We start from the raw sequence: 25,320 nt of genomic DNA, 5'->3' as shown, positions 1-25,320 counted from the left end.
GTCTCCAAAACAGCACCTGCACTATGGGGTTTAACATCTCATGGCAGAAGACCAAGGTCCAGAACCTCAGAGATGGGCCACAAGAGCCCCCAGTACCAGTGGGGTCAAGTATCATGCAGAATGTTGACAAGTTCATCTACCTAGGGCTGCAAGCAAAGTTCAAACAGTTGCAGCAACTTGATGTTCTTTGACCAACAGGTCTCACCACCTCCTGCATGAAGTCTATGCCTCGCTTATGAATGCAAAAATAGCTTTGCACAGAGACAAAGTTCTGAATCTACCAATACTTGCATACTGCCTGCACAGCTATACCAGTCAGAAACCTGGACCTTCTTACAGGCAGAAGTGGGGCAGCAAGAGGCATTCCACATGCGTTGTCAATGACAAATTCTGAGCATAAAGTGGTTTGACTTTGTGTGAAATGTCACAATCCCAAGATCTGGCTTTCCTTCAATCACATGCTATATTCAAAAGCACCATTGCATGTTCTTCAGCAGTGTCACCAGGATGACAAAAGCACCCCAGCACAAACTCTCTATCAATGTGCAAACGGGTGCATGTTCTGACCTTACCTGGCACCACATGTAGGGCCACCCCAGAGATTCGTGGATTCACAAGACTGAGCCAGATTTGAGAATTTCACTATACCATGCCTGGTGTGATGCCATCAACTGCGGTTACTCTGGCTGGTGCAACGGTCCTTAGTAGACTGTGTGTTTGCTGCTGATGCTTACCCTGGAGATTGAAGTCTTATCCATCCCAAAACAGGTACTGCTGCCTATGCTGTATCTAACAGTAGTCCTCACTCTGCCCTGCCCATATGGCTCAGTCCTACTGTAGAGGAAACACTTGTGGGTTGAGAAGATCATTTCTTCCCTATGCTTATTTATTTACTCCTTGGACCCTCTGCTAAGATTGCCAAGAAGGGAGCCAATTAGTGTCTGTTTTCATGGCAATCTGTGCTGTGGACACGTCCACTGAAGCTGGACTAAGACCAACTCATTTCATATAGGTGTATTCTGCAAACTGGTTAAAATATTACAAATTTTCAATCACTACCAATATGGGCTGGTTTTAAAATTGATGACCAGAGTGTGATAGTTTTTGCATCCCATTAATAGTCCCCTCAGCCGTGGTCTTTGACTGCAATATTTTGTGGTTTAAACTTACTAGAAGTTAAGCAGGTGATTCTGTAGGTTTCAAAATAGAATATTATTGTGCATCATTTTTCTTAAGAGTACCTTACTTCTGAGTCTGTAACAGTTATATAGCTAATTTATACCTCACACACACACTCTCACACTCCTTAAACATTAACACAGCCTTTCATTCTTGCTAATTTAGAAAATAAACTATAGGTTTAAGAACTTCTCTAAGTGCAGAGGGCGTAAATGTAGAGGGTATAGAACCCTTTCAATCCACTGCAGACCCAGCTGCCTACCCTCCCTGGGCAGCAGAGGCTTCACCTGCTGTGCTGTCTGCCAAAGGAGTAAATCTGTTACCCTAGCAACAGGTCTCTAGAAGCTGCTGTCTTTGGAAAAAAGCAAAACCTGAAACCTGAACTGTGGCTTTCCCTGCCCCCAACTGATTATTTATTTGTATTCCCGTTGTGTCCAGGGGCCCCCATTAGGATCAGGAACCCATTATGCTAGGCACTGTAGAAACAAAAGAGAGCCTTTTAATCAGCTGCAGTTTGGGTTTCAGGATCCAGCAATCTCATATACCACATCTTCAAAACATCTTACTAAAGCCCCCCAGAAAAGAGGATGTGTAACTAGTATTGTCAACCACAAGAGATCAAAAATCATGACTCAAGCCCACAAAAAATCATGAGAATTTTTTTTAAAGACTATTGGTGGGGGCGGGGGGGGGGGGGAGTTGTTTGTCTTTTGATTTTTGAACTCTTTCTGCTCATCTCCTGTGTGTGATAGTTAGTGTTTACCACTCTTCCAAATTCATTGAGTAAGATGATTTTGGACCCTGTTGCAGGAGCTCTCACCACCATATCTTCCTGGGCCCTGTCCAGCAGTTAATTCTGTCCCCACCCCCATCAGTTCAGCACCCCAACCCTCACCCAATCAGTTCTGCCCCACCATCAGTTCAGCATCCCAACCCTCACCCCTATCAGTTCAGTCCCACCATCAGTTCAACTGCCCCAAATGCAACTCTTCTCCTTCTGTGGTTCTTCACCTCCTTCTCCCAGCCGCGGGGGGGGGGGCTGTACTGGGGTCCCCCTCTCCCCCTTCCAGGAGTGGGGGAAAACTCCAGGGGGTCTTCATCCCCCTCTGCCCATTCCCAGGTCAGGTGGTGCAGGGAGGGAGAAAAGAGGGGCAAGGAGCAGAGGAACCATCCTTCCCCCATTCTCACAGGAGGGGAGCAGAGCTGCTCTGAGTTGATAAGCTCTTTATCTCCCGCCTCTCCTCCTGTGAAAACGGCCTCAGGTTGCTATGGGGGTAGGGGGGTCACCTTGGTTGGGACCCTGTGAATGACCAGCTCCCAACCAGTTCTTAAATGGGGCTCCACCTAAAACAGGGCTGGCTGGCCCCAGGCCAGACCACTGTGTTACAAAGTATTCCCAACTCTTGCTATTTTTTTTTATAATTACATGATTCTGGCTGAGGCTGGAGCCCATCCTTGTAGTGTAGCGAGAAGGTCCAGCCTCCTAGCAAATTTGAGCGCTATGGTTGGTTGCCCATCTGCCTCCTTGGCAGAATAACCAATAAGAGGTGCCGTAGGAAGAACTTCCTCTCCCCCTCCCACTCCCAATAGCAACTGAAAGCCTCTCTCACAGGAAGGGAAGAGAGAGCTAAACAGCTCAACAGTGGCTGATTCACATATGAAATTGACAAGTCTACTATTGCCTCCAGCTATGGGGCTGGTTACATGTGCACAGATTAGATCAAATTATTCATAGTGCCTAGCAAATGGCATGGTGATGAGTGAGATATTTTTACTAAATGTAATTCAAAACACAGAACAGTTGTCTGACAAATCAATATTCACATTCGGAAAAGTTGTCACTAAAGCAAAGTACTGTAAATCTGTAATACATACAGTGTCAATTGCAGAGCAAACTCTGGTTTGACACACGTGTATAGTGAAGATGGCATGAGAACGTGAGCTTTGAACATTCATCTGAGTACTGGCCGTGGTTCGAGATAAAGCACCCAACTTCAAACACTGTATCATCTGTAAGAGAGACAAAAATGTATATATTCCATTTTTTTTTAAAGAGCAAGAATTGCTACACTTACCTGCCTGCACTTTTGTTTTCTTGCTCAACTAATGTTTCAGCTGCTTTTAAATAAAAACTGCATGGACTCTTATGAGCAGACTGAAGAGTTATGTGGTTTCACTGTGGCTTCTAAGTACACTCTTCTGAGCTTTTTACAGCTATATCCCTCAGCGAGAGACAAGAAGATATCCCTTCATCACTTAAAGCAGTAGTGTACTAGAGCACTATCTACAATACAATTTCTCACAATTTCCCAAGACGGGCACTAACAAGATTTAGGGACAGAATTTTAAAACCATTGCAGTAAAATTATTTTAAAAGTCATTTTAAAAATGCTTTCCTAACATGGGAAAAGTAGTATACATAGGGCCTAGGGTACACATATACATGCTGGAATTACACAACTATCATAAAGCTATGCTAAATACGGCTCCTGTTCTTTCTTAGGGTATGTCTACACTACCCACCGGATGGGCGGGCAGCGATCGATCCAGCGGGGGTCAATTTATCACATCTAGTTTAGGCGCAATAAATCGACCCGAGCGCTCGCCCGTCGACTCCTGTACTCCACCGCCGATAGAGTACGTTGACTTCAGCTACGTTATTCACGTAGCTGAAGTTGTGTAACTTAGATCAATCTCCCCTCTCCCCAAAGTGTAGACCAGGCCTTAGGACTTGTCTTCACTACCAGGAAGATCGACGCTGCTGAAATCGATGCAGCGGGTGTTGATTTAGCGGGTCCAGTGAAGACCCGCTAAATCGACGGCAGAGCGCTCTCTGGTTGACTCCGGTACTTCAGCTCCCCTGGAAGAGTAAGGTAAGTCAACCGGACAGCAGCTTCCATTGACGCAGTGCAGTGAAGACACCGGGTTAAGTCAACATAAGCTATGTCGACTCTACTACGTTATTCATGTAGCTGGAGTAGCGTAACTTAGGTTGACTTACACCGGTAGTGAAGACAAACCCTTACTTAAGTGCAGGTCCTATTTGTATCAATCTACAGACATAAAAAAGTGCAGTGTCTGAAACAAAAGTTTTCAGCTCTGTTTTAAGCTTAAGTTAAATTGCTGGGCTTCAGAAGGTTCTGTCACTAATGGAAAGGAAGACCTACATTTTTAGTCATTGTATTTATCAGAAGTTAGAAGCCGTGGACAATAGCTTTAGTATTTTCTACCCACCAGCACCACCACCACCCCCTGTCTGCATCTATGGTTTGAAAATGGTTAAACTTGGACTACAGTAAGAACGGGGGGTGAGGGGGAGGAGAAGGATTGATAAATGAGTCAGGGTTTAACAAGTTTGTCCATCAAACTAGAGACAATCCATATTTTTATATTGGGGATGCATGTTATATATAAACTTATTTTCAGTTATCACCTCTGCTTCTCCATTCACAGTTCGTGTTGTAACTCCCACTGTATAAATTCCTCCAGTTGAATCTTCATGTATTTTGATATTTGATTTTTTATTTTTTGCATCAATATCACGTGTTGTATCAAATAGATCAAGAACTTCTTCATTGTAAAGCTAGCAAAGAAAAAGGCATAAAATATTACTTTGGGTAATAAACTCTAAACAAAAACAAAACATCTACATATTACCTTTATATAACATTCTAAAATCAACTTCTCACAGGAGAGTCATCAATAATTACCATAAGGGCCACTGTATAAAATACAGCATTAGGAGAACAATCAATGAACACAAAAAATGACTGGAGGTTAATTATCTGTGCACGTTTACTATCTAATTTAAGAAATATGAGCAATGTCAATTTGAGCCATGTGGCTGGGGGGGGAGGGAAAGAGAGAAATTATAGGGTGAAGCCAACCCAGAGGAGACACTCAAAGCTAGCAGAGCAATTGCAGAAGCAGTCTCAGTGCAAGGCACCTTTGGACACCAACGATGTCAGGCTGCTTTCTATAGTTTTACTTTGGACATTCTTTCCCCTCTGCTGTCTGACTGTTTGCTCCAACCCTCCTTCCACTCAGTCCCTCATCCCACTTGCCTGACATGTTCGTCTCTACCCTTCCCACCCCCATCTACTTCCCTCCCCTCAATGCCCCTTCTTTGGTTTTTCCTTTTGGCTAATCCCTGCCTGTTCACCCACCACTGCCCTAGAATACATATAATATCTAAGTAAAACAAACAATCCACCCCATCCAAAAATATTACATAAAAAATACCAAAACAACCACACACAATAACACTATGAAATTGACATGGAAGTTACAAGTCATACTCTAGTTGTAAGTTAGAAAATAGGTAGGTAAAGGGTCTTGTCTATTTAGATAAGCTCTTTGGGGCATTGTTTCTTACTCACCTTTGTACATTGCCTAGAACAATGGGCCCAAATCTTAATTGGGGCCTATGCCCACAACTTTAATATAAATAATAAAAGCAACACATATAGGATATTTTCAGGCTGTCAAATAGTCACATAATATTTAGCCCTTAGAGAGCAAACATCCTCAAAGTGCTTTTCCAAATTAATTAATTAAACCTCAAAATGCTTATGTAAAGTAGGCAGGTTTTATTATCCAGTTTTAGATTATGGAAACTGAGGCAGAAAAGTTAAGTGACTTGCTTAACCATAGTTAATCAAATTTGCAACTATTAACAAACAGTAAAATATGTTATAATGAATTACAGTCAAGGAAAACCACATCATTAAGGCAGATTAAGAAAAAGGCTATTGTCCAACAGCCTGAGAGAACCAAAACTTGGCTTAGCCAACATTTTCAACATATGGGTGAATAAGTTTAGGCCTCTAAATCAATACTTAGGCACCTAATAAAAAGAAACTTCATTTTTAAAGGTTCTCAGTACTTAATTACAGTGCCTGAGATTACTGTGTATGCACTTATCACAAAGAATAGAGTGGAATGCAAATCATGTGCAGTGGCTTTTACAAGACAAATTAGGCAGAAGTAACATTTATATTTCTAGTTGTAGGCTTGACATAATAGTTTCTTTGCACATGTGGGATTTTTTAAGTGCAGGCAGGCCCTCTCAAAGATCCATAGGGGCCCAGGCCACTTCCAGCTTTTGTGGCCGCTAGCCATAATTAAAAAAAAATAAAAAAATAAATGACGACACATGAAAACAAAACAAGGCACCAAAAAAAGAATGAGACATAATTTGAATATTTTTTTTAACAAATGCTTTTCCAGCCTTTTCCTGTGCAAATCAATGTACCCATTATTGAGGAAAAAAAATCTAGCTTTCGTGCAATTTCACAGTTGATATTAAGCATGGCGAGCCCATTCAAACGCTCTTGTTCCATAGTTGAACGGTGATAGTTCTTTACTTGCTTCAACATGTTGAAGGTGCATTCATCTGAAGCCATTGATGCAGGCAAACTGACAAAAATATGCAATGCAATTGTGGTATTAGGAAACACCCCAGAGAGTCCAAGTTCGAGTATTTCGTGAAGCAATTCCTTTGGCTTGCAATCCAATTTAAAGTTCATTGAATATATTTGTTTGAGGAAGATGACCTTGTCACTGAGATCTTTTGAGATTTCTTCGTTGTACTGTTGCTGAAATTGTTCAGCTGCAGAAAGTTGATCTTCATTACTCAGCCTCTGGAACTGCCAAAGAAACCCAAAAGGGTACAAATTAGTCGCAGTGACTCAAATCGATGTGTAAGGTCTGATTGAATAGAGTCAATGATGACAAGGAAGACATTAACCCTATAATGCTGCTCGGCATCGGATTCAGTAGGTAAGTTGCGATTGGTGGAGAACTTGGATGAAATGCCAATATTCTGTGCTACTAATTTGGACTCAGTCAGGATCGCATCCCATTGTTCATGAATCTATTGAATGTCATTGATAAGACTTTCAGTGTCATCCCTCTCGAACATCAAGTGTTGCACTGCGTGCTTCAAATTACCAGATTAGTTTGGTGGACCATCTAGTTTTGGACATCCCATGCAGTGAAACAGGAAGATATTGCTGCAGAATTTCCCAGATTTGTGGACTGCTACTGAAAAAATTGTACATTTGCCGAACAGTTCCAAAGTAAGTAATTGCCTCCTTGCATGATTCAGCACAGTCAATGCCTACATGGTTTAGAGTGTGCTTTCCACAGCTGGAGAAAATACAGTTTAAATTATGTTCAAACAGAACTGCTTGTACACCTTTGTACTTCCCAGCCATATTAGATCCATTATAATAGGCTTGAGCAATGCAGACTTGAAAATCTAATTTAAAACCTTCTAGAATTGCTAGTACTTGAGCAGCATTCTAGTAAAATTATCAAACAAAATAAACCTTTGTTCAATTGAAAATTTTGAGCTGTCTACAATCTTAACATATCGAATAACCATAGTAGTCTGTTCCTTGTGAGAAGAATCTGGAGTGGCATCAACAATGATTGAAAAATTCTTGGCATTTCGAATCTTATCAAGAATTGTTGTTTGTACGAATGACCCACATAGCTCAATAAACTCGTTTTGTATGTGTGTGGAGAGATAATGGACTTGCATGTGCTTTTGACTCTCTTGCGATTCTCAAACATGTTTAACATGCTCTGATAAAAGTGGGTCATATTTGCTGAGGAACTCAACTATGCCTAGAAAGTTTCCATTTGCATGATCACCAATACGTTGACTGGAACCAAAGAAAGCCAATCCCCGCTCAGAAAGAAAAAGGATGACATTCAGGATGCTCTCAAGAAGTTTTTTTCAGTTATTAGTTTCTGTAGAGAGGGTTCAGTCAAGAGTAAATTCTCAACTGAACTTTCAGCTGATGCAGCCCTTATTGGCTGGATTTCCATGCAACATAGTTCTTTGTGTGACATTAAACTCTCATGTGATGGTATTCGGTCTTTCAACTTCCTCCAACCTCTGTTGATGCTCCATCCTGATTGATCAGAGAGAACTGATTCATTCGCAGCACTTTTGTTCAAAATGAAAAAGGGTGCACAGAACAGAGATTGTTTTACCGTACTCTAGCATAACCAGTCTCTTGTGCAGGTCTCACCATTTGGAAAAGTTTTTGTCAGCAGATGAGTAGGGAAAGCATGATTATCAGCATCTCGTGGAATGTTACTTGGCATTTCAAAACAACTAATTTGAAGAAAAGATTGCATTTGGGCAGCATTGCTCGTCAATAATTCCTATGTCAGTCACAGTCAAACTTGTAGTACTCAGCAATTGCTCTTGCTGCATGAAGATCTACATCTTCCTTTTCTGGTGATCGACAGCGCGGACACCACAGCACCGTGAGCATGGAGCCCGCTGCGATCATCGCTGCAGTTATGGCTGTTGTCAACACCTCGCGCCTTATCATCCACCTTTTTCAGAGGCAGATGCTGAGAAATTGGGCGAGGAGGCTACGGCAGCGCGGCGAGGACATTAAGTCTGAGAGGGGCACAGACCTCTCACAAAGCACGGGACCCCGCGCCGTGGACATCATGGTGGCAATGGGTCATGTTGATGCTGTGGAACGGTGATTCTGGGCCCGGGAAACAAGCACAGACTGGTGGGACCGCATAGTGCTGCAGGTCTGGGATGAATCACAGTGGCTGCGAAACTTTCGGATGCGTAAGGGAACTTTCCTGGAACTTTGTGAGTTGCCCTGAAGCGCAAGGACACCCGGATGCGAGTGGCCCTGACTGTCCAGAAGCGAGTGGCCATAGCCCTCTGGAAGCTTGCAACGCCGAACAGCTAACGGTCAGTCGTGAACCAATTTGCAGAGGGCAAATCTACCATGGGGGTTGCTGTGATGCAAGTAGCCAACGCAATCGTTGAGCTACTGTTCTCAAAGGTAGTGACCCTGGGAAACATGCAGGTGATCATAGATGGCTTTGCTGCGATGGGATTCCCAAACTGCGGTGGGGCTATAGATGGAACTCACATCCCTATCCTGGGACCGGACCACCAGGCCAGCCAGTACATTAACCGAAAGGGCTACTTTTCAATGGTGCTGCAAGCACTGGGGGACCATAGGGGACATTTTACCAGCATCAATGTCGGATGGTCGGGCAAGGTTCATGACGCTCGCATTTTCAGGAACTTTGGTCTGTTTAGATGGCTGCAGGAAGGTATTTACTTCCCGAACCACAAAATAACTGTTGGGGATGTGGAGATGCCTATAATGATCCTCGGGGACCCAGCCTACCCGCTAATGCCCTGGCTCATGAAGCCCTATACAGGCGCCCTGGACAGTGAAAAAGAACTCTTCAACTACCGTCTGAGCAAGTGCAGAATGGTGGTGGAGTGTGCTTTTGGACATCTGAAGGGGAGATGGAGAAGCTTACTGACTCGCTCTGATCTCAGCGAAACCAATATCCCCATTGTTATTGCAGCTTGCTGTGTGCTCCACAATCTCTGTGAGAGCAAGGGGGAGACGTTTATGGCGGGGTGGGAGGTTGAGGCAAATCGCCTGGCTGCTGATTACGCCCAACCAGACACCCGGGCGATTAGAAGAGCCCAGCAGGACGCGCTGTGCATCCGGGAAGCTTTGAAAGCTAGGTTCCAGAGTGACCAGGGTAACCTGTGACTATTACGTTTTTTTAAACGGAAGCTGAACCTGCCCCCGTTTCTTTACCCACTTAATGTTGACTATCCTCTCCAGTTACTAATCCCCTTTCCCCCCTTCCAACACACCTTTAAAAATAAAATAAATGAAACTTTGTTCATTAACACCGTTTTCTTTATTAAGGATTTCGCGGTAAAGGGTTGAAACTGGGACGCAGACTGTGGTGGGGACCAGGTGTAGTAATGGAAAGGACGCTTTTAAACTTGAGGAATGACAGGCTCCTGATCCTAGAGTGGTCCGCAGTGGTGGACTGGTTGTTTCAATGGAGCCTGCCACCCCTCCTTTTCGGGACTCTGTGTGTGGGGGCTATGTGACTTTGTGGCGGGGGAGGGCGGTTACAGATTCCCTGCTGCGTGGCTCTGTCATCCAGGCTAAGGACTGCTGCATAAGATCTGTAACCGCCCTCCCCTGCCACAAACTCACATAGCCCCCACACACAGAACATGAAAACCACCTCACAGACTGACCAGTGTGCCTATTGACTGTAATGTGTGTGTGACCTTCTGCTGAACCTGCCCCTGTGTCTGTACCCTGGTAAAGGTGACTGTCCTCTCCAACTATCAACCCCCTTCCCCCCCTCAAACACACTCTCCTCTAAAAGAACATGACGGAAACAGTAATTAACAAATGTATTTTTTATTAAGAACTACACAGTTAGGGGATGAAACTGGGATGGGGGCTTGGGTGAGGTGCATTTGGAGGGAAGGAAAGGACGTATCAAATCTTTGGGAATGAGAGCCTTCTGCTACTTGAGCAGTTTGCAGGGGTGGAGTGATTGTTTTAACGGCCCCTGGCACCCCTCCTTCTTGGGACTTTGGGTGGGGGGGGATGGGACTTTGTGGCGGGGGAAAGCGGTTAGAGATAGAATGCAGCGGGGCTCTGTCCTCCTGCCTCCGGTCCTGCAGAACATCTACAAGGTGCTGGAGCGTGTCCGTTTGCTCCCTCATTAGTCCAAGCAGCATTTGAGTCGCCTGCTGGTCTTCCTGCCGCCACCTGTCCTCCCGTTCACTGTGTGATCGCTGGTATTGCGACATGTTCTCCCTCCACTGGGTCTACTGTGCCGCCTCGCCTCGGGAACAGACCATAAGTTCTGAGAACATCTCGTCCCGTGTCCTTTTCTTTCGCTGCCTGATCTGCGCCAGCCTCTGGGAGGGGGATGCCGGGGTAGCTCGGGAGATACTCGCAGCTGTGGGATGGGAAAAAGGGAGTGAATTCCTCAAAAAGATAAATTTTTGCAAACAATGAATATTGTCTTTCTCTGCGAATAAGACCATGCACAGTACCTATCACATGTGCACTCAGTACAAGGTCGAATTTTCTGTCTTCACCTTGAGTGCCTGGGGTCTTGCTGTACAGATCACACAAGCGGGGCCAGACACCAGAATTCTGCTAGCAGGCGGCCATGGTAAGCCGTAGACTTTTGGCTGCTTAAAGCTTAATTTACAGCAGTGCCCTCCTTTCACATTCCACGCAATACTCCTAGCGTTGGCCAGTTCCTGCTGCCAGCGATCCCGCCAGCATGAACTCTGCCCCTGTCCCACCCCAGTCGCGGCTGTCCCCGGGAAAGATCCCTGCACGCTGCCGGCGAACCGCTCAGAATGAACGGTTCGCCTCCCCGCCCCCACCGCGTGGCTGTAAACCGCCGGTTACAGTTATTTAAAGGAACAGACAATCAGTCCCCATACTAAAATTCCCCTAATTCAAAGCAGGTCACCATGAGCGATATCACTCTGATGAGGATTACGGAGACAGAGAAAGACCGCATGCTGCGTGAATGCCAGCAAACACCAGGGCCGTATGCCGCCATGCTTTGCCAGGCAATGATACCGGAGTAACTGCTGCTAGCCTGGCACGGAAAAGTTTCCTACCATGGAGGAGGCAATAAGGCCGCTCTCCCCAGGAACCTGATGCAAAGGCTTTCACATTACCTCCAGGAGAGCTTCGTGGAGATGTCCCTGGAGGATTTCTACTCTATCCCCAGACATGTTAAGAGACTTTTCCAGTAGCTGCACTGGCAAGGACTAAAAAGTTAAGCGCCTAAGGCAAACTAATCATTAAAAACCCATTGCTAACATACCATGCCTATTCTATTCAAAATAAATGTTTACAACACTTACCTACTGATGTTTCCCCTGATTCACGGTCCGGGTTACCACCTTGGGAGCCTTGGTAGGGGATCTCCGTGAGGGAGATGAAGAGATCCTGGCTGTCAGGGAAATCAGCATTGAAAGCGCTGTCGACTGCCTCGTCCTCATCTCCTTCCTCATCTTCCCCATCTGCGAACAGCTCCGAGGAAGTGGCCGTCGACAATACCCCATCTTCAGAGTCCACGGATAGTGGTGGGGTAGTGGTGGCGGTCGCACCTAGAATGGAATGCAGTGCCTCGTAGAAATGGCATGTCTGGGGCTGGGATCCGGAGTGCCCGTTTGACTCTTTGGTCTTCTGGTATGCTTGTCTCAGCTCTTTGATTTTCACGCGGCACTGCATTGCATCCCGGCTGTATCCTCTCTCCGTCATGGCTTTTGAGATCTTCTCGTAGATCTTTGCATTCCGTCTTTTCGATCGCAGCTCCGAAAGCACAGACTCATCGCCCCACACAGCGATCAGATCCAAGACTTCCCGATCAGTCCATGCTGGGGCCCTCTTTCTATTCTGTGATTGCATGGTCACCTCTGCTGGAGAGCTCTGCATCGTTGCCAGTGCTGCTGAGCTCGCCATGATGTCCAAACAGGAAATGAGATTCAAACTGGTCAGACAGGAAAAGGAATTCAAATTTTCCCGGGGCTTTTCCTGTGTGGCTGGTCAGAGCATCCGAGCTCGGACTGCTGTCCAGAGCGTCAACAGAGTGGTGCACTGTGGGATAGCTCCCGGAGCTATTAGCGTCGAATTCCGTCCACACTAACCCTAATTCGACATGGCCATGTCGAATTTAGCGCTACTCCCCTCATCGGGGAGGAGTACAGAAATCGATTTAAAGAGACCTCTATGTCGAACTAAATAGCTTCATTGTGTGGGCGGGTGCAGGGTTAATTCGAATTAACGCTGCTAAATTCGACATAACCTCCTAGTGTAGACCAGGCCTAAGTGTTCAAAGATGTGGGAGGAGGTACGGCAGAGTTACCATGGTTTTAACACAGGATACAGAAGCATAACAACTAATTATATCTATAGTTTCCACTGCATTGTTTAGTTACAGAACAATATTTGGGGATTACAACAGTCACAGTAATGTTTGTAGTATTATATGCTGCACAAACTCTTGAAATCCAGTAAATATTCTCTTAAGGTTTTGTCACTGCTCATGCTGCTACTATCCAAGTTGAAGTAGAGCAACTGCAAGTCTCAAAACAATTAGAAAGCAAAGTCCAAATCTAGGGTGAAGAGAACAGTTTTAGCATTTGCACTATTCACTGTGCATTATTCTTCTAGTCAAACATTAGCCAGAGTGTTTAAAATTCGTGCCTAAAATGAACAGTGGCAAAAGCATGCAAGTCCGACAACAAAGTAAGGTTTGTTAAACTTTAGTCACATGTTTTAAAGTTACTTAGGACATCTTATACAAACAAGCAGCTTTTTACTCAGAAGCCATGGTGATGAGTGGAGCTTAAAAGATTTAGATAGATTCCAGCAACAAAATACTGAATTAAACAATACACAAATTCCTACAATTTACAACAGAACTTTCTCAACCTGCACTAGTGACAGGGAGAACCACTATGCAGTACCAGATTTTGTAGTTCAGCAATATGGGGGATTTAAAAAAAAAAAAAAGGGGGGGGGGACATGGATACGTCCTCCAAAAATTTTACAATTACAGTAACTGTAGATCCAGTGTAGAGTCACAAGATTTGCAGACTAGTCAGTATTGGGAGTGTAGGAATGGGGGAAGGAGCACAAATGCCATTGGCCTTAAGCACCCCGAGTCCAGTGTCACGGTATTACTAAGTGAGAGAGGGGACAGGTGACATTGGCCCATATTGTAACCATATTAGCCTCCCCTCCCTCTTACACAGAAGCAGAGTTGTAGAGTAGGCCAAATTCCCAGATAAACTGATATTAATGAAACAAAACATTTCTGGAAGAAAGTTGGTAAACATATTTTCTTTCTTAATTTGAATGTGCTGAATCTGAAAGTGGTGTTTACCAACCTGAATTTTGAACTTTAAGATAAGTAAAAACAAAGAAGAAAATGGCTACCATTTGTCACTCAAAAAAACCAAATAGAAAGTAAAGGAGAGGTGCTCCGTCTGGAATATGCTCTGAATTTGGAACACTGTGCTATCAGAAAACACAGGGAGCAATCTCTGTTGAAGATCATACTCTCTGCTTCCTCTGGTCACGTGATGATATGCACTTGAATTTTGTTGGTTTTGCAGTAAGGACAACACTTAAGTAAGTGATAGTAAACTAATACTTTTAAGGTATTTTGATATGTAAAGGAGTTAATGCACTGCTATGTATTTCACAAAGTATCATACACAACATAGTATGATATAGTTTGTTTCCATAAGTTTCTCTCTTACAAAAATATAAATTAGCATTAGGTAATTATTAGCACTAAGCCCTAAACTAACCTAAAACTGACTTTTGCTTACAGTCTGCATGAATTGAGTATTGATCTGGATTGCCATGGCATAAGCTACAAACTGGTAAACATTTATTATTTATTCAATATTCATGCAGTAGTTATTAATTACATTTATTGTTTTTCTCAGGTATTCCATAGACAAAACATGGAGACAGTCTTGAACCTTTCCCTCAATAGCATCTAATGAGAAAAATAATATTTGCCAACACATGTAAAAGGACTTCCAGTGAACAGGGATTGGCTACAATACAAAAGGCAACCAATGCAAGATAAACTCAAGGATTTCCAAAATAGAATTCTATCAATTGCATCCCTAACAGCTCTTCAACCTGCATGCACGCAATCTTTACTTTGGCATAAAAACTGTTATGCAATGTACACAAAGGTAAAATTAGCAGACTTTGTAAATTCACTGATGTTCCTTCATCAAAGAGTAAGGATGAACTGCAAACCTAATCTAGAGTTACAATGACCAAAACCTCAACAGTGCTACAGAGCAAGGTCCCCCGAGTGAAATGGAGTCTTTGCATTTTTCTGCCAGGATGGAAGTTCCAAATAAAAACTTTCTTCTGTAACAACATTCAAAATCAACAAATAAATATTTGAGGCAGCAGGGCATGAACAGCTCACCGTACATGTAGCTGGTGTAAATGACCTTACAGCCTCAGATGGGAAATACCACTCTAATTACTATAAGCATTTTTGGATGCAAGTAACAAAAATTAAGTATGGAATCTTTCATAGTTGTACCGATTCATAGTTGTACCGACATGGCAATGGTCTGACTTAGTAATGAGTTAAAACGTACTGAAAAAGGCAGTATTTTGGAACTTTCACGGGTATGGACTCGTTACTGTTTTCTCTCAAATGACGCTGGTGGAGAGATCCCACATTCATTTGTAAGTCGCATGTCAACTTTCAAAGAAAAACGTATTCTACATCTTGATGGTGCTTACAAATTCATTGTCTTATGTGATCAACCTGCTTCAGAGAGAGAAACATTATTAATGCCTGTCAAGTTCTGTCACATCCCTTTCTCTAAATTGTTAGACAGTGCAGGAGAAGAAAATTTATGAACCACTCCAGTTTACAAGACTGAACTGGGAGATGAATTTCTCTCAATGGTACAAGTAGCAATGAAATTACACTCAATATACTTGCTCATTCTGGGCTCACCATGGGCTAAATGTCAGCAAGAAAGCAGCACTAGCTGTGACGTTAACCCCATATTCTTTATGGAAATATGGTTATGATATGAATATGGTATAACTAAGATCTACTTTATGCAAGATGGCTCATGTAAGGTATCATTGGAAAGGTTAGGATTTACTGAGTGTGTTTATCTAATCTATATGCAGGTATCATTTTTGTATCTGAAGCTGGGAATAATGACCATGTCTCTGTATTTCAAATGTGCCACGTTGAATGAGGCCAAACAATGTTAGTGGCTTATTGAAGAAATGCCCACAAGCATAAGGACTACCCCAGGAACTGTGTGCAATAGAAACCTCTCAGATATAGCTCTACACAATGGGAATTGTTTGACCCAGGTCAGATAGCTCCATACAATGGTAAGTGTTTGACCCAGGTCACAGCAAAAAAGCTTTCCAGCAAGTGGGGGGGGGAAGATATAGAAGAGGGACAATGACAACATCAAGGGGTCCTCACTCTCCTTACAACAACACACTTGGAAAACAACACACACTGAGGAACAAAGACTGAACTATGAGAAGTGATGGTCCCAGGCTAAGATCTTTAGCCTGTGTAAGAAAACCTGGGAAAGCCAAGGCAACTGGTGCCTTAAGAATCTGCCAGCCTGTTTATCACTCAGGGTGAGAATCTGTTAATTTGTATCCTATCTATCTAGTGTTTTAAGATCAGTCTGCGGTTTTTGTTTATTTACTAAGGTAATCTGCTTTGTTCTGTTTGATATCCCTTTAACCACTTAAAATTCACCATTTGTTGTTAATAAACTTATTTCTTGTTTATAATAAAACCCAGTTTATGTAATTTCTAACGTGGGGGGGGAGAAGTCGTGCACATCTCTCTTCACATTGAAGAAGAGGGCGGATTTTTATGAGCCTGCGCTGTTCAGATTTTTCTATACAGTGCAACTGTGATAAATGAAGGGGGGAGGGGAAGCTTCCTTTTATGGACACCCAGCCTGCCAATGGCTATATAATCGCTCTACCTGTAAAGGGTTAAAAAGTCTCACTGCTATGCATAGGTAAAAAGAAGTGAGTAGGCACCTGGCCAAAAGAGCCAATGGGAAGGCTAGAACTTTTTAAAATTGAAACAAGACTCCTCTTTTGTCTGTCTGTTGTTGTTCTCCCAGGGAGAGGCGGACAGGGAGCAGCTATACTGTAAGAAGCTTGGGCATCATCAGTATCATACCTAGAAACTACTCAGTTATGTAAGTAGATCAGGAAATGTCTAGGAAGATGCAATTAGATTTATCCCTTTTATTTCTGTATGGCTTGTGGATTCCTCTGTGCTAACCCCAGGTGCTTTTGTTTTGCTTGTAACCTTTAAGATGGACCTCAAGAAAGCTATTTTTGGTGCTTGATCCTTGTAGTTGCTCTTTTAAAATCTAGCAATAGCCTGAGTTCCCAGATGTATTTTCTTTTCTTTTTTTAAGAATAAAATTTACCTTTTTAAAGAACAGAATTGGATTTTTGTTTCTTAAGAGGTTTGTGCACATGTTGTTTAATCAGCTGGTGGCAATAACTGATTCCCCTTCCCCTCCCCCCCTTTCTTCTTTCTCAGCTCTTCCCCGGGGGAGGGGAGGGTGAAAGGGCTTGAGGGTAACCCCCCAGGAAGGAATTCCCAAGTGTGCCTTCCTGGACTCTCAAAGGGGTTCTGCACTTTGGATTGGTAGATGCTGCCACCACCCAGGTCAGAGAAAAGCTGTATTAAACTCCCAAGGTTACAAGCCTGGAGTGGCCAGTATTAATTTTTAGAATCCTTGCGGGCCCCCACCTTCTGCACTCAAAGTGCCAGAGTGGGGAATTAGCCTTGACAGCAAGACAGTATTACTTTGGATTTATCTCCCAAAAGGGGTTTGCACGTGAGTGCTGGGGGAGTCCTCTCTCACAGAGCTGACTTCAGTCTGTGACTGCAGCGGGGAGTGGCCCTGCCTGTGTGTGTGCTGCAAGAGGCCGGAGAGCCTAATTCAGCAAAACAGGGAGAGGGAACCCAGGCTGGTTGAGCAAGAGAGGCTCAATGAAACCCTAGTACAACAGGTGGCACCCCAGAAGAGGGGTTCGACCCATCACACTAGCTTGTGTGCCAAAAGTGCATCCATGTTTTTGTGACTTCTCTTAAGTGGCCAGTCTATTCTTCAGCTAGGGGAAGTTGAAGAAGGTAAGGAGGAGGACACAGAAGATAACAGTGTAGAACTACGAGAAGATGAGAAACAGAAATCATATAAACAATCTAGGGTGTTAAGTATTGCACAAGATTTCATTTACAGTGTAAAGAGATAAGAAGTGGACACCCAAACATGTTGGGCTTGGAAGCACCCTTCACCAGGCCACAAGATTTAAAAACAAAACAAAAAAGCTTGTTCAGATATTTCACAATGCTGGGTGCTGTCAGCTACCAGGGCCTACTTTTAGTTGACATAGTATTGGGCAAGAATACACTGATGACAATGAATGAGGATGGAAGAGTGATCCCATTAAACTTGGTTAAAGGAAGATTTACCTATTTCACTGCAGATAACATTGATACAAATGACCGTACATTTGATGAGCAAAACATATTTCATGCCACACAGTATGCAGCCTGGCAGATAGGACCCACTCTGATCTGATACTGCAGGACTCAGAGCCAACTAATCATGCTACTTTGAATGTGCCACATGCAATGAACACCATCTTTCCTGCTAATATCACAGAAGGTACGGCGGAACCAAAATTCAATGAAGATGTCCTGGCAAAATGGTTTAATGGACACATAAATGATTGCCAATCAGCCTTGAAATCACAAGCATAGAGTATGCTTTTTCCCCTCAAACATCAGCTTGAAAATCCAAAATCTGTCTGGACAAGTTTTAACGAAAACCACAGTAACAATAACTCTCCATTAACTACATGCCTATCAGTGAGTCCCCAGCTCATGAAGATTATACACTGAATACTGTTGTAAAAAGACATGCATCAATCACATATCTTCAACAGAAACATGTAGTCTTGACAGTTCATCCATCACTCTACCCTGCTCTGATAGAGCTAAGAATACTGTGCCAGAATGTAAAGATATTTTGATTCCACACTTAAGAGGCCTACACATATCAATTAACTTCCTAAAAGTGCTCGGGCAGCATACAAAGGATTCTGAATTGTCAAGTGTGTGGACTGAAAGTGGAATTTTATGTAGATGAACAATAAGGCATTGCTGCTAAATATATATATATATATATACACACACATACAAAAGCCACTCATGCACATAAGATCACTTTGCAGGCAATGTGGCAATTGATATTACCACAACTTCTGAGTGATCTACAGCAACATGACAAGAAACTCAAAGAAAAGCTCCTGGATTTTGCAAAATCTGATGCTGCAGAAGATTACTATAACCTAGTGTCTATTCTGTCATCAGCAAGTTTATGTGACCAGATGGTATCAGTTGTGCTGAGCAACACAGACAACCATCCCAATTTTTCGTACTAGTGGCAGTACATGGATATGGAGTGTATCCTCTTACTCTTCACCTGAGCTCAACAGGATGGAATTCGGGAGTTTCATCTGTATGCTTTCAACAACAACAACAACAACAACAAAAAAGCTTCCATTCTTTCATTGATATGACTGCGCAGATTATGCTTGATGGGAATCTGTGTAGTACACAGAATTGAACCAGCTCCCTCTGGAGGTATGTGAAGAGCTCAGTGGTTTGAGCATTGGCCTGCTAAACCCAGGGTTGTGAGTTCAATCCTTGAGGGGGCAATTTGGGGATTGGTCCTGCTTTGAGCAGGGGGTTGGACTAGATGACCTCCTGAGGTCCCTTCCAACCCTGATATTCTATGATTCTATAAGAGTTCCAGAGAGGCAACTGGGTTCTGAAATGTTCAAATCACAGATTCAATCAGGTAGATCAGGCCCACTACCAAGAATGGCTCGATTCCACTGGTAAAAGAGGAGGGTGAATTATAGGTATCAACAAGAAAAGCCTCAGCACTCAGCAGATGGGCTCTCCTATAAGCTACATGTCCAAATTTCAGCCCAAACCAATGAATTGTTTAGTCTTGGACTTGATCAAATGACTTGCGATTAATCCACAAGAGCACAAAAACAACGTGATCATGTTGATGAAAATAAAGTGCTAAAAACATTTAAAAGATTCAAATTATTCACTAGTGAGCCAGACTCCAAAACATTGCAGTGAAGGATTGGTCCACAGAAGCAATTCAGGAAGACCTGTCAAGTGCAGAAATATTTGGCTAGGAGCAACTGAATACTTTTGTTCAGGAAAAGCTCATAGGCAAGTTATGTAATTTGTGCAAGAACAGCTAAGGAAAACACTTTTTAGTTTATTTTATAAATTAAATTTTATAATTTACAAATTTTAAATTAAAAAGAAACATCTAGCATAAAATAAGACTGAAAAATGATTTTGCATCTAATTAGCATAGATGACTGATCTATTAAAGGTAAGATTTTCCATTAGCAAATGTAATAGTCTTTAACTATTACCTGCTTATCACTCACTTACTTACAACCTTTGGGAAATTTCTTGGGGGTCAAAGCTTTCCATTTTAGTCCTAGCAAAGAGATGAATATTTCCGGAAATATGTGAAAATCCTTTTGACCATTTATGAGTTAAGTGACATAAGATAAGCACCAAAAACTATATTAGAGTTCGCAACAGATGGTCCTGTGGCACCTTTGAGACTAACAGAAGTACTGGGAGCATAAGCTTTCGTGGGTAAGAACCTCACTTCTTCAGATGCAAGGAGTTGTTATATTAGAGTTGTTCACCTTGTCAAACGCTAAAGTATTTGTTGCCATTTGTATCCAAAAAATGACATCTCTTAGATACTGCACATTTGTTGTATTCTGCTGGTCTCAATGGGGCTGGCCCCTTTAGATATTTTTTTGGGAATGCGGGCTAGTTTAATATTGGAGTTACTGGATATACTCTGTTTTAGCCTATGATAAATCTGTAGTTTGTAGAAGCCACAAATCTTAATTTATAGAGTTATAAGTCAATAGCCACAGGTTTCAAACTTCAAACTTCCAGCTCCCAGGCAACATCCCATATGTGGAACCATGCTGTCAGGGCTTCTTTTGCCAGCAGCTGCCTCTACAACTCCATATAAATTGCTTTCACAGCACAGGGATGGGCTTTCACTGGGTGCAGGGCAAAGGGCACCGAGAAGCAGCATACCCTACCCCTCATATGTTTAAAGGCTTAGGGTTACCATATTTTGAGTGTCCAAAAAGAGGACACTCCACGGGGCCCCGGCCCCGCCCCCAGCCCCGCCCACGCCCCCCCGCCCCAACTCCACCCCTTCCCCAAAGTCCCCGCCCCAACTCCACCCCCTCCCCTGCTTCCCGTGAACATTTGATTCGCGGGAAGCCTGAAGCAGGTAAGGGGGGGGTGGGGGAGGGGCGGCGTCTCCAGCCTGGGTCGGCTCGGGCCCTGGGGTGCTGGCCCTGGGCCAGCCCCCGGCCGAGCACCGCCGGCCCAGCCCCAGCCCAGCACTCCCGGCCCCCAGCCCCCGGCCCCGCACCCCCGGCCCAGCACCGCCGGCCCAGCATGTCCCGATTTTCCCGGACATGTCCGGCTTTTGGGGATTTCCCCCCGGACGGGGATTTGAGGCCCAAAAAGCCAGACATGTCCGGGAAAATCCGGACATATGGTAACCCTATTAAAGGCAGATCCATATGCGGAAATTCAATGTGTTCCATGTAATTGGCAGGAAGGGAAAAGAATGGCTCAAGATAAGACACTCCTAGGCAACCACTTCAGGGTTAAAAGACAACTAATTCCAGGACCAGAAAAGGCCCGTGAACAGGAAAGAAAAAAAAAAACTGTAGTAGGATTAAAAAAAGAACACTCTTTATTCAGGAGTCAGACAGACACACAACTCTGCTGGGGATGTCTGAAGAAGTTAGGCCGGCCTAGGTTACTGTCAGAGGATAGTAAGACTTTAGATAAGAGAGACATGCACACAGACAATATTTCTAATGCAGGGGTCGGCAACCTATGGCACGTGTACCAAACACGGCACGCGAGCCGATTTTGAGTAGCACGCTGCCTGCCCGGTGAGAGAAGGAGGCGGAGGGGCCGGAACGCACCAAGCTGTGGGAAGAATCGGGGAAGGGGGGAAGCTTGGCTGCCGCAGGACCTAGTTTCTGCCTCCTGCCCCCGCAGGGGAGAACGGTGGGGGGGGGTCCTGCGGCAACCAAGCTTTCCCCCCTCCCCTGCTTCTTCCCACAGCTTGGTGCATTCCGGCCCCTCCTCCTCCCTGCCGGAGATGGCCTTTGCGAAGGGGAGGGGGAGCGGAGTGGCAGCGTGCTCCCTGCTCCGTAGAGGAGGCAGAGAGAGGTAGGGACGGGCCTTGGGGAAGGGGGTGGAACAGGGTATATCCCTCCCAGCCCCCTGCCATGAGCCGCTCAGGGCAGGGGACTGAGAGCACGCCCACGAGCCGAGCACCCGCCTTCTGCCCTGAACCCCCACACACCCCAGCCCTCTGTCCTGAACCCCCCCCCCACACACACAGCCTTGTGCCCTGCACCTCCACACACACCCCAGCCCTCTGCCCTGACCTCGAGTCGCCCCCAACACCCAGCCTTCTGCCCTGCACCTCCACCCCCCCCCCAGCCCTCTGCCCTGACCTCGAGCCCCCCCCACACCCAGCCCTCTGCCCTGAACCCCCACACACCCCAGCCCTCTGCCCTGAACCCCCCACACACACACACCCAGCCTTGTGCCCTGAAACCCCCACACACCCCAGCCCTTTGCCCTGACCTCGAGTCCCCACCCCAACACCCAGCCCTCTGCCCTGAACCCCCACACACCCCAGCCCTCTGTCCTGAACCCCCCCCCACACACACCCCAGCCCTTTGCCCTGACCTCGAGTCCCCTCCACAACACCCAGCCTTCTGCCCTGAACCCCCCCACACCCAGCCTTGTGCCCTGCACCTCCACACACACACCCCAGCCCTCTGCCCTGACCTCGAGTCCCCGCCAACACCCAGCCCTCTTCCCTGAACCCCCCCACACCCAGCCTTCTGCCCTGACCCCTGAAACCCCCACTGCTCTCTGCCCTGACTCCTGAATCCCCCCGATTCCCAGTCTTCTGCTCTGAACCCCCCACTGCCCTCTGCCCTGACCCATGAAACCCACACACACACCCCCAGCCTTCTGCCCTGCACCCCCCACACATCTCCAGACCTCTGCCCTGACCCCTGAACACACACCCCCCAGGTCTGGGGTCCCGGCCGCAGGCCCCGCTCAGCCCGCTGCCGGCCTAGGTGAACAGAACCCCAGGCTGGAAACGGGCTGAGCAGGCTGGCGGCGTAAGATCAGCATTTTAATTTAATTTTAAATGAAGCTTCTTAAACATTTTCAAAACCTTGTTTACTTTACATACAACAATAGTTTAGTTATACAATATAGACTTAGAGAGAGACACCTTCTAAAAAAACGTTAAAATGTATTACCGGCACGCGAAACCTTAAATTAAAGTGAATAAATGAAGACTCGGCACACCACTTCTGAAAGGTTGCCTACCCCTGCTCTAATGCTTTGTTCTGGCTGATAAATAAACAATACTTTGGTTTTAAGAAGGTTGTTGTGTCACTGTATACCACTGATCACAGACTCCTGAAGGGAAGAATCACAGGTGCTAGAACTCATTTGGACCTGCAGGAAAGAACGTTTGATATGCAGGGTACTGTAGCCCAGGGCCCAGTCTAAGAGAGAAAATTGTCAAATTCCTCTCCAACATAGGTAAAATCACAAGGCCTGGCATCTAGGGTAGGAGGGGTGGGTGCACTCAGAGACCACAGAGGGGACAGAGGAGCAGCTATTCCTGTAACCATGATGCTGGTCACGGCTAGGGAGTAACTTGAGGACCCAATCCTGGGTGGGCTAAAATAGCAAAGGAGCTGCCAGAGGACCTTACAGTTACAGTGAAGAGATCTTCAAAATTTCAACATTGCCAGGGACTAGGGAAAGAAATATTTTTAAAAAGAACAGGAGTACTTGTGGCACCTTAGAGACTAACAAATTTATTTGAGCATAAGCTTCCATGGGCTACAGCCCACTTCATCGGATGCATAGAATGGAACACACAGAAAGAAGATATTTACCATTCTATGCATTTGACGAAGTGGGCTGTACCCCATGAAAGCTTATGCTTAAATAAATTTGTTAGTCTCTAAGGTGCCACAAGTACTCCTGTTCTTTTTGCAGATACAGACTAACATGGCTGCTACTCTGAAATATGTTTAAGTCAGTCAGTCAGCTTTTGAATGATGGCTGTAACAAGCCTACTAACAGCACTGGAATATTAGAGATGTTCTTGGCATAGTTAAATGAAGGGGCAGAGTGCAGATTACTGTTCAGAAGCACAAAGTAAATGCAATTTATTTCAGATTTTGCCGTTTATTCCATAGGTAAAAAAAAGGTGATTATGTGATTGTTCCCATGACCACACAAATGGTACAAAAAGGGATATGACTACTTTAAATATGTATGTATAAAAAATGTTTTTTTATTCAAAGTACATTGTAAATGGACCTGCCAAAAATAATTTACTACCTGCTGGAAAAAGAATGAATTAGAATTAGATGTAAAGTCTCTTTTTAAAAATTCAAGAGCCAAATCAAATACCATAAATTTCCTCATGAAATCCTAAAGGGAAATAGCAAAATAATAAATTTAAAATATCTTACATGAGAAGAACTACTGAATAAGTAGGTATCGGGATACATAAATATTTCACCGACTTTCCAAAGAGATACCTATGTAAACAAAGTTTACCTCTAAGAATTGGGCATTCACTTTGAATTCTGGAGTTGGAAGTTCTTGTTTAATAGCAGCTTGCTTTTTTTCTTCGATACATTTAAAAAGGTGTTTAACAGCACGGGATATAATGCCCTGTTCTTCTTCTGTTATGTTGACATCAAATCCTGTTCCCATGGTGTATGTTTTGCCAGCACCTGTCTGAATTTAAGAAGAGAAGTCACAAGCAGCATACATTAAAGGGACAAAATCGCACACAATCTTGGATCATGTCAAGAGGTACAATAAAGTTGCTGCTGAACACTACCATTGTATGAAAGGTAGGCACTTCTGTTAAATCACAGCTCTTACTAATTGCTTTACAAAGCTACCACACACAGAGAGTGTAAGATAACAGAAGCATTTCTAAAAATGGAGATAAAGTAGAAGCTATATAAATTCTACAGCAGATGCACGACTTTGATTTCTTTAAAAAGGTTTAATTTATGAATGAAATGCTTGTGAAAAGTGGAAATCAAAATCCTCCGCTTATCCACAGAACAGGTACACCACAGGCAGGGACAGTTCAAAATGCTTCAGCCCTCATCTCCAAGACAGAGTGGACAGTGCCCATTTCCAAGCCCATTTAGTCATTTCTGTTGAGAGTGCCAACTAATGTGTCATTAAAGCCAATTGTGCTAGCACTATTTTCAATTGTCTACCTAGGTTATTATATGGCTCTCATTGTGGTATCTCAACTTCTCACATTCATTATTGTATTTATTATCGAAGTAGGAAGGAGGTAGGAAAGTACTATTATCCCCATTTTACTGATGAGGAATTGAAACACAGAAAGACTTGGCTGTGCCGTTACTAAGAAAAAATGTGTGTTCTCAACTTTGAGGTAAAATCCTGGTGAAGACAAGGCAGTTTGTAGTTTTCACATGAGTTAGCAGGCTGAATTAAAGGGTATGCCTGCATATTCAT

General features: G+C 44.2%; 2 protein-coding genes across 17 annotated transcripts in view; both read right to left on the bottom strand.

Annotated features, from left to right (window-relative positions):
• KIF21A (kinesin family member 21A) overlaps positions 1–25,320 on the bottom strand; it is a 162,335-nt gene that overhangs the window by 83,675 nt on the left and 53,340 nt on the right. For all 16 annotated transcript variants that reach the window (XM_008178885.4, XM_008178908.4, XM_065554315.1 and 13 more), the window contains exons 3-5: positions 24,373–24,555; positions 4,613–4,762; positions 3,055–3,189 (exon numbers count right to left, since the gene is read on the bottom strand). In XM_008178885.4, the coding sequence (XP_008177107.2) occupies positions 3,055–3,189; positions 4,613–4,762; positions 24,373–24,555 (468 nt within the window). The remainder of the gene's footprint in view (positions 1–3,054; positions 3,190–4,612; positions 4,763–24,372; positions 24,556–25,320) is intronic.
• On the bottom strand, positions 10,403–12,673 carry LOC135973039 (myb/SANT-like DNA-binding domain-containing protein 2). Its single transcript, XM_065554360.1, has 2 exons — positions 11,900–12,673; positions 10,403–10,968 (listed from the first exon to the last, which is right to left on the bottom strand). Exons 1-2 carry the CDS (start codon positions 12,498–12,500, stop codon positions 10,835–10,837), a joined length of 735 nt encoding a protein of 244 aa, XP_065410432.1. The 5' UTR covers positions 12,501–12,673; the 3' UTR covers positions 10,403–10,834.

Source organism: Chrysemys picta, chromosome 1 (genome assembly GCF_011386835.1).
Source record: "Chrysemys picta bellii isolate R12L10 chromosome 1, ASM1138683v2, whole genome shotgun sequence".
Taxonomy (NCBI): domain Eukaryota; kingdom Metazoa; phylum Chordata; order Testudines; family Emydidae; genus Chrysemys; species Chrysemys picta.
The sequence above is the reverse complement of the archived record's forward strand: the minus strand, read 5'-3'. Positions and strand labels throughout refer to the sequence as shown.